Below are 9,827 nucleotides of genomic sequence, written 5' to 3'. Positions count from 1 at the left end.
CCAACTCTGTGAGATGCCAGATTTCTAAATCTATTTTAATCCTAATCCCATCAGTGCAGTTTACTCTGCTCTCTGGTTCACTGAAATTAAAATCTGAGGCCTTTAATTTCACAACTCAACAAAGACCTGATTTTACACTAAGTAAAAAAAAGCTTAAAGCTTCTTTAAAAAAATAACTTTTATTGTTTGTACATCTTATAAAATCTGTCTTTTCAGTTCGTATTAAAAAGATTATATTTTAAAAAGAGAAAAGGAGAAGTTATCACACACTATGTCACATAACATCATAGTTAAAATATTCTTAACTTTGAGAGACTGTCAGTAAACATTATCTGTATTTGGAACTGAAGAATAGGAAGATTAACACAGAGATGAAAATGAAGGCCTGAGTGGAGGAATGTTTACGTGACGAGCACTGATATAAGCTATTAGTTAATGTGAAGGTGTGTTTGGAAGACTAACCCGTCCTCTCATGTCCTGTTTAATAGATGAGCTCAGTATTGCCGTGTTATTCTACCCTGCACGAGAAAGAAAGAAGTATAGAGGGATAGAGAGAAAGGAAAACACATGAATAATTCAGCCCAAATCAGTTTAGTGACCCAGTCCCTTCCTACTCTCAGTCTAATAAAGTCACTGCCTGAAACGGGATTCTCCAAGAAACTTCTGGACAAGAGAAACCAAAAAGAAGTGACCTCAGGTAGGGGGTGACCTATGCGTCGCTGTTTACGTGGCCTGAGGATCTACTTGTTCATGTCCACAACATTTTTTTGTAAAGAGGTTGTTGGACTCAGGATCATCATGATACCATGGTGGCCCAACTGCTAGGGCTGGCTTTTCTTTTTTTACAATACACCACCAGCGAGACTACTTCTACAGTTCATGGTAAGTCCAGTGTCTTTGGCTTTATTAGCACCAATGCTGCAGATATGAAGTTGTGAGATAAACTGAGTAGTTAATAAGAATTTTAGTCATTTGTTTGAACGGTGTTGTTGAAATTCAGCTGAAATAAAAAAAATGATTCAAAGAACACCATTAGGTTTTTTGTAACAATAGCTCATGTTTTTGTCTTAAAATAAAAACACCATCAATTAAAGAAAATAAAATAAAGCATAAATAAATAAATACAAGGATAAACTAAAAATGCAACTGTGAGATTAACTGAGTAGGATTTCATTTAAATTTAATATAATAAAAACTTTCTTTCATCAAAAGAAAATGGATGCACTGTTTCCTAAATGTCAGGTACATCTATAATTTTCTATGTCACTTCATGACCAAAGTCCCATCATTGGATGTACAAGCATGTCAATTTATTACTTGGAGTCTGTCATGTTTATGCTATTGGTCGTAACAAAGAGGTGAGATAAAGATCCTCAGAAGAATTAATAGAGAAAAGAGGTTAATTGTTCTGGTATTTTATTTTATGTAAGTTTGTTTAGCACAGCTTGCGTCCTACCAAAAGATATGATAACAAGAAATAATTTATGTATAATGTTTACAGTTGTATTTCAGACATTCTTTTAAGGCTTTCAGTAAAAACAGAAAAATAATAGCTGAAACAAAAAGATTGATAAAACATGTAAATGGAAAAACAGTCTGACTAATCTGGTTATCTGTTCTGAATGCCTGAACTATGACGAAGTTCTCTGAGGCTCACAGTGTAATCAATTCTGTAACTCAACACTGTCAGGGCACACTACACCCACACTCATTTGCCTGCGCTCTGTTCCTTCACATGCACACCTGTGTGTCCTGTCCCTCCACCTGCAGTGAAGATCAATCAGAACTGGGAGGTGGTGTACCAGGACACCAGAGTGTATGGGGTGGTGGGCAGAGCTGTGATCCTGGAGTGTGGGGCCACCTTACCTGACATGTACATATGGAGCTTCACCAAACCAGGCACTGAAGCTATAAGAGCGGTTGTGTATGACCTGGGCAAAGGAACGAGGATCCAGAAGCTGGCGGAGACACTTGGGAAGATCTCAATCATTTCCAACAGCGCAGCTGTGAGCATCGAAAATCTACCTGTGGCAGCTCATGGCCTGTTCACCTGCCAGGCCTTCTACAATATCGAAACAGAGCCAAAGGTGTACTACTACTACGTGCACTTGGTCGTCAGAAGTAAGGCAGCCCTCACTCTGAAACACCCAATGAACCTTAGGCAGGGAAATTGGGAAGCCGTTTAAGACACTAGTGCTGTCCAAGACCCTACTTGTTGTGCAGGAAACTGACTGTTTAAATCAAGGACATTGAACAAATGCTCAATAAACTCTCCATAGAAAAGTAGCAAACAGGGTGGATGTTTAGTTGACATGACCCTTTATTTGGAGTTGGTGATATTCAGGCTTTAGTCTAAAAACTGACTGAAGGTTGTTACTTCTCATATAAAGCAAGACATGTCATTGTTTTGGGTATAGAGGTAAAGGGCAACTCAGGTCCCAGTACCCTACCTGAGGTCACCCATACCTGTACAGGCCACAGATAAAAGTAGAAGTATAATCAATGCCTCAGTTATATGTTTCAACCACAGTTAAGGGCAAAAATATGTCTAAATATGTCTGATTGTCTTTTGTGAAACAGTTCCAGTTACGAAGCCTTACCTCCTGATGAGTGATGCCTCTCCAGTGGAGGGCTCTACGATGTGGATGCGCTGCAATTTGGAAAATGGGACTGGACCGATTCAGTATGTGTGGCAACATGAAACACGTGGTGGCAACATCACAACTTTTGCACACAGCAACACCAGCGTTATCAACGTGACAAATGTCAACCGTAACCACACTGGCTGGTACCGCTGTGTGGCCAGCAATGCTGTCAACAGAGAGACCTCCAACCGGATATTGCTGGAAACAATCTGTGAGTAATTTCAGAGGCTTGAAGGAAGATTTGGGATCCCTACCTTAAATTTATGTCTGATATGTGCATTGGTATGTTTCTTTTCTTAAGCATGACACAAGAGTATCATCACAAGAGTCACAAGAGTATAAAGGTAATAGAAGGAACAGTGGGTATGATATTTTGAAAACAGCTTGTCTTTTCTTCTCATCCTCAGTCGGCCCAGACATCCCTCAGATAGACGTGTCTCCATACACAATAACAGAGCGTGGTTACTCTGCTGTGGAAAGGGAGACTGTTTCTTTACTGTGTCAAGCCCAGTCCAACCCGGCAAGTCAGTACGTCTGGTTTCACAACAATTCCCAGGTCTACGCTGGACCCCATTACACCATCACCAAGATCTTCCGCATGCACACCGGAGACTACGCTTGCTTGGCACAGAACAGTTACCTCAACACCCGCTCCAAAAAAACCATCAGCCTGACTGTCTACTGTGAGTGTGAACTCTGACCTCTCACCTTGGCCAGTGGTATCAATCCTCCTGCTCCTCAGTAAATCTCTTTAATCAGTCTCAACCTGTGTTCCTCTTGTCTTGGGGCTACAAATGGCGATGACCTAGATTCAGATTTGACATTTAAAGAACAGGACTAGGAGAACACAAATCCAGGATCTTAATCACCTTTGAATTTTCATCTTTATTTATACTTAATCTTTTACTGATATAGCACTCCCTGAACTTCCAATTAAACCTCTTCTATTTCCAGTGTTTCACCACCACCTCCTTCTCTCTTGCCCTGCTTAGTACATTAACCCTCAATTTTCCCTCCTCCTGGCACTCACTCAAAACTTCAAATCAGAACCAAGAGTTTGTAAATACACATCCTTTATACACTCACAGACCAACACACATAAACACACACACACAGCAGAGGTTGGAAGTGCAGAAGTTCAATCCTCCTGCACGTTCGGGTCATCTGGGAAGTTGATTGGACTCTGCGCAAGGTACCTTGCTGTGATTTCACAGCCATGGCAAATGTTGGTTGGCTACCAGGCCGGATGCTTGCCATTCTGCCCTCTTGCTTGTCTGTCCTTAATAGCCTATGGCCCTAATGCTCCCATGTAAAGTCCACCCAAATTTCCTGCTTTGTTACGCTGTATCTTATCCCCACAGATCCACCCGATGGCTCCCCATCCTGCTCTGTGGAGCCAGCTCTGAATCACACCTCTCTGAGACTGCTCTGCTCCTGGCCCGGCGGATTTCCTTCCGCCTCCCTCTACTGGACCGGAGACCTGAAACAAGTGGCACAAAATGACACTGATATGGGCCAGCAAACAAATTCCTTGACCAACACTGCCATCTTGCTGCAGTCTGAACACTTGACTTCCAATAACAGCTTGTTCACATGTGTCGGCTCCCACATAGCACTAAAACAATCACTAGAGTGCAGCACACGCTCGTGTAAGAAATATTATCATTTACTTTTTCTTTACTGTATCTTTTGAATGTCTTCCACTCACTGAAACTTGTTCTCCATCAGACATCCCCCCGGCAGAGCCAGTGTGTTTTGCATATGTGACTAACAACAGAAAGTATCTGCTGCTGTCCTGTTCCTGGGATGGAGGCACCCCAAAGGCCTTGGTGTGGTGGGAGGGCCCAGGGGGTCATGGCAAAAGCGGAGAAGAAAACTCCAACATTCTGATCCTTCGCTATGGTACTGCTCGAGGCGGGTTACCCTACACCTGTCATGCTAAGCATCCACTTCTAGCACAAACCAAGACCTGCAGGCTCACACTTGGTCAGTAGGCATTGTCTGACACACTAAAACACAAATATCAGTTGTTACTTGATCTCTTATCAACTTTGTCCTGTGTAGAGGCTCCTGTGCTGCTGACACAGCGCAAAGTCATTTCTGTGTATGAGGGGAGTGATGTTCAACTCACCTGCAATCTGAGGTCCAACTACCTACCTGCCACTGAAATCACCTGGTTCAACAACCAAGGTGTGGATGTTCGAGACACTCCAAAATACAAGCTGCTGCGAACACCAGTATGGGCAAATCTGACAGTGAGAGATACGCATGAGACCCAAGACAGCGGCGAGTACAGGTGCTCCACCTTCAATGCAGTAGGAGGAACCGACATCAATGTCACGTTAGTGGTCAAAAGTAAGGAACTTTTACTGTCGTCACAGTATGTTATCTTTCTGTCAAAGCTTTTTAACAGAAAACTATTTCCATATCTCTTGAGAACATTTTCACATTCATGTTCCCCACAAGGCAATGAGATGAATGCTCACACCAGGATCACAACATTGAAATTGCTAACACCCTGATGTTGAGTTGGCATAACAGACCTGCCTATCATTTAAAAAAATTGTTGAGGTCAACCACTGTAATTACAGTGTTCCCAAAAGATGATAAAGACAGGTTAGATGAAGCAGTCAACAAAAGTCTGTTAGCCAGGGGAGATGGAGCGTACAGCACTATCCAACAAGAGTGACCTCTTCCCTTAACAGTCACAACCACGCTCTGTCGTGACTGCCATTTTTGACACATCTTCAGACTCTTTCCTCAGGGCCTGAACTCTAGTCTTGACCTTTGGTTGTGTTTTGTCAGGACACCCCATGCCACCCAATGCCACTCTGGTAAAAGTAGCATACAGCAGTCGACAGCGTAAGGAGGTGGAGCTGGAGTGGCAGGTAGAGAGTGAGGAGGAAAGAGGCTGGACAGGTTTCTTCGTGGAGCATCGATGGATGTCAGAGCGACCGGGTCGGAGAGGCAGCACGAATGACTCAGAGATCGACTACAAGATCGGTCCACCAGTCTGGTACCGTAACATCATCCAGGACCCAGAAGTTAGATCCCATACAGTAGGAAGACTGACTCCAACTGAGACCTACCAGTTCCGCATCACACCCGTCAACCACCGCACCGTAGGACATCCCTCTCCAGCAAAATCTCCAGGTACAGCAAGTGATCAGAGTGAGGAGAGTGTGGTCAAATACAGATAACCTGTAGATAACCCAGCAAAGAGAGGCTGAAGTCAGTTTTCTGAAGTTAAATACAGACAGACAGAGGTTGTGAGGAAAGACAAAAGATATGAACTAATGAAATATTGTTGATGCTACTAACATTTTTTTTTCTTTTATCTATTTAGGTGAAAGTCACACACACACAAACTCAAAACAAATACACAATACAACAATCACACACACTTTACACTTTCCAACCACTTCCTTTTTACCTCCTTCCCTGTCTGCTCTTTACCTTCTCTCTGACTTTCTTTGTACTACTAAGTCTTTATTTGTTAGTATAGGATGTGATGACATTAACTAAACCAGGTTAGGTTTGAGAAAGTAGAGAGGCTTATAGGTCAGGTGTCAAGTTAGGGCAGGCCAGTGGTTTTCAACCCATGCAATATCGAAAAACAAAGGTTTAAAAAGTAACACTAAAGATGCGTTTGTTCTGCTGTAACAAGTATTACAGTTTTGATCTATGATATAGAAATGCACATCGCAGAATTCTCTTTACAATTTACTTTTACAAAGACACAATCATTTTCATACTGTTGTGAATCAGTTTAATGCTGTCATGGGTTGAGAACCATGAACAAAGTGAGGCATTTTTATAATTTAGCTGTTGTTTGTGTTGTTCTATTTTGCAATATGTAACTGTGATGTGTTGCAGCGGAACCGGGCTCCAACGTGCTACCCGCTGTGATTGGAGCAGCTTTCGGAGGGATGCTCTTGGCGGCTTTCCTCACCGTGTTGCTGCTCGTCTTCTTAATCCGCAACCGCCACAACAACCCTCGTGAGTCCCCTTTCACCACTTTTACCACCACTATCTTGTTATTTTGCTCTAATATTTCATGTTTGTGCCCACAGGACTGCATGATTTGCTGTTTGGTCTGTAAGTATCTGTATTTTGTTTTGAAACACTAACCATGAAAAAATACTTATTTGTCAAAGTAAGAAAAAAACAAAACAAAAGAAACAAAACGTTAGATGTGTCCTTGTGTGTCCAGGCAGCACAGCCAGTCGAGGGAGAATATCAACTTTCCAGAGGATGAAGTGGTGGCCAGTTCGGAGGGAGGAATAGAAGAGGTTGGTGGATCCTCAAGTCCAGGCAAGACAAACCTACATCTAATATCACTAGTAGTAACTTGTTTGACCTAATAACAGTTAAACATTCCTTGATATTATTGTACAGCTTGAAGTCTATTTGTAAATAAATTGTACGTAATCAAAATAGGGAGAAGTTATAAACCTTGTTTCCTTAGCTTAAGATAATCAACAAGATCGCCCCATCTGTCAATGTCCACCCAGACATACAGTGGGGAAAACAAGTATTGAATACATCAACTTTTTTCTCATTACATTTATTCCCAAAGCTGCAATTTAAACAAAATTCCTACCAGACATTGGTATTAACTCAAATTATCCACTCATGAGAAGAAATCATGACATTCAAGTCCAGAAATGATTATGTGGAATAAAGTACGATCGCACAGGAAAAAAGTATTGAACACACCATGGAAAGGCTTTATACTTTGGTAAGGAAATGCACCATACCACCTGAAATCTGTCAGAAATTATTACTTGAACTTCTAATTAGTGCAAACCAACATCAGCTGGGCTAGAGCAAATTGATGGTCCTATAAAAAAGGTTGTTTTTCCACCAAGCAGTTAAATACGACACACCTCATGATGGGTAAAGGCAAAGAGCTCTCTGAAGACATTCGCAACATGATTGTTGCTCAGCATAAGAATGGAACTGGTTACAGACTTATATCAAAGCACCTGAATATTCCAGTCAGCACCGCTGGGACCATTATTCACAAGTGGAAGAAGCACCACCTTACCATCAACAGGCCATGCACAGGAGCTCCTTGCAAGATTTCTGAACAGGGAGTTGGAAAGATAGTCAGAGGAATACTCAACGAGCCAAGGACCACCCTGAAAATGCTCCAGAAAGACTTGGAGGCAGCAGGTACAATTGTTACAGAGAAAACAATAGGCAATGCACTCCACCGTCATGGCTGCTATAGACGCTCAGCCAGGAGAAGACTCCATTTTTCAAGAAAAGACATGTTGAAGCTGGTTTAAAGTTTGTTAAACAACATCTTGACAAGCCTGTAGAATACTAGGAGAATGTTGTCTGGTCAGATGAGACCAAAATTGAACTTTTCAGCTGTCATACTACATATCATGTTTGGAGGAGAAATGGCACTGCACATCACCCAAAAAACACTATACCAACAGTGCAGTTTAGAGGTGAAAGCATCATGGCATGGGGCTGTTTCTCATCTCATGGTATTGTCAAACTTCATATAATTGACGGAGCAATGAATGGAGCCATGTATGGGGAAATTCTTGATCTAAATCTGCTGCCATCCACTAGGATGATGAAGAAGAGACATGGCTGGACCTTCAAGCAGGACAATGATCCAAAGCACATGGCAAAGTTGACTCTCAAATGGTTTAAAAAAAAAAAGAAAATCAATCTGTTAGAATGGCCTAGTCAATCACCTGACTTAAATCCAATTAAACGTTTGTGGAAAGAACTAAAGAAAAGGGTTCACCAGAGGGCACCAAAGTATATTCATGATTTAAAGACAATCTGTGCAGAGGAATGGGCCACACCTGAGCAGTGTGGGTGATTAGTTAAAACATACAAGAAGCGTCTGGAAGCTGTCATTGCAAACAAAGGCTTCTCCACTAAGTATTAGATGAGTCTCAGTTAGTGTGTTCAATACTTTTTTCCTGTGTTATCGCACTTAATTCCACATAATCATTATTTATGGACCTGAACATTGTGATTTACTTTCATGTGTGGATTATTTGAGTTAATACCAATGTCTGGTAGAAATTTTGTTTGAATTGCATCTTTGGAAATAAATGTGATGAGAAAAAAGTTTTCAATACTTATTTCTGCACTGTATGTGATCAATGGCGGCATGTGATTTGTTCTGAAAGCCTATAATTTAAAAACCCCAGATATCAAAACACTCACTGGGTGCAAAGTCCTTACTTTCAGATGGTCTTTTCTTTCCATTTCAAAAACTTTTTAGTCCCAATAGCTCCTCAGTGTCTCTGCTCTGAAAAAACATGCAACCCAGTTTTAGGTTTAGCGACAGTTAGCCCTGTCGATGAGGTTGAATTGACAAGGGCCCATCATGCAATTGTTCTAGTCTTATTGTGTCCCCCACTGAAATAATGCCTTTTTTAGCCAGTTACACCAACTATAACCATAAAACTGTATATTTATATGGTTACGGATCTCCTTATCTTGCTTAAAAATCACAAACTTATATTTTTCAATCACCAAATAGTTTTCACTCTATGAAAATTAACTTTGATGGGTTTCTTTTTTTAGGTCCAACCATGGCTCTACCACGAGCGTCTTCTCCCCTCACCACCGCACAAGCCCCTCCCCCTGGAGATGAGCCTGTCAACGTCACCATCACCGTACAGGCAACAGGCTCATAGACCATGCTCAATTACTTTTGTACGTTATATGTAACCTGAAATTAATGTATTTGTACACAGTTGGTACAATCTTTGCAGCAGTAGTAGCACGTGATTTACAGTAGATTGCAACTCATAGTACAATAACAGAAATAAACGACACATATATGTTTTCTTTAGTCATACAGTGACTTGAGGCACAAACCTGAGAAGTTTTTTGATGCTTTTGATTAAAAGCCATGGGAGTGCACTGTTCATTTAACAGGAGTGATTTTTATTTAAATTTATTTAATTTACAAACAGGCTACAAAGTGGGCGCGAACCATTGAAAACACTTTACTGTTTTAATTGGTTATTCCAGCAAGGCACCTGTTGTTTTTTAACAGCCAGCCTGGAGCAGCTCTACTGCTTTGAAAAAAAACATTGAGAGCTAAAAGATGCAACAAAATATTGGATTTTAGTCCCATATTAATGAAAGTGGGTTAAATTATTATTTCTTTCACTCTAATTAGATCCAAATTGGATT

At 41.2% G+C, this 9,827-nt stretch overlaps 1 protein-coding gene across 1 annotated transcript; it reads left to right on the top strand.

Moving 5' to 3' along the window:
- The first annotated feature begins 659 nt into the window (after positions 1–659).
- vsig10l2 (V-set and immunoglobulin domain containing 10 like 2) lies at positions 660–9,537 on the top strand. Its single transcript, XM_074671706.1, has 12 exons — positions 660–882; positions 1,771–2,121; positions 2,581–2,856; positions 3,053–3,328; positions 4,007–4,294; positions 4,374–4,631; positions 4,710–5,000; positions 5,451–5,798; positions 6,522–6,644; positions 6,719–6,743; positions 6,859–6,959; positions 9,210–9,537. Exons 1-12 carry the CDS (start codon positions 807–809, stop codon positions 9,320–9,322), a joined length of 2,526 nt encoding a protein of 841 aa, XP_074527807.1. The 5' UTR covers positions 660–806; the 3' UTR covers positions 9,323–9,537.
- The last annotated feature ends 290 nt before the right edge of the window (positions 9,538–9,827 follow it).

Source organism: Halichoeres trimaculatus, unplaced genomic scaffold (assembly GCF_033239565.1).
Source record: "Halichoeres trimaculatus isolate MK-OKI-2021-1 unplaced genomic scaffold, fHalTri1.1 fHalTri1_scaffold_6, whole genome shotgun sequence".
In the NCBI taxonomy this organism is placed as follows: Eukaryota; Metazoa; Chordata; class Actinopteri; order Labriformes; family Labridae; genus Halichoeres; species Halichoeres trimaculatus.
Note: the sequence above shows the minus strand (reverse complement) of the source record. Positions and strands in the feature narration are given on the sequence as shown.

Bases quoted from the DNA above. Each gene is read 5' to 3' on its own strand.
- vsig10l2 (XM_074671706.1), top strand. From the start codon at position 807: ATGGTGGCCCAACTGCTAGGGCTGGCTTTTCTTTTTTTACAATACACC. The intron at 4,632-4,709 runs GTCAGTAGGCAT...TGTCCTGTGTAG, and splicing joins GACCTGCAGGCTCACACTTG to AGGCTCCTGTGCTGCTGACA. The intron at 5,799-6,521 runs GTACAGCAAGTG...GATGTGTTGCAG, and splicing joins CTCTCCAGCAAAATCTCCAG to CGGAACCGGGCTCCAACGTG.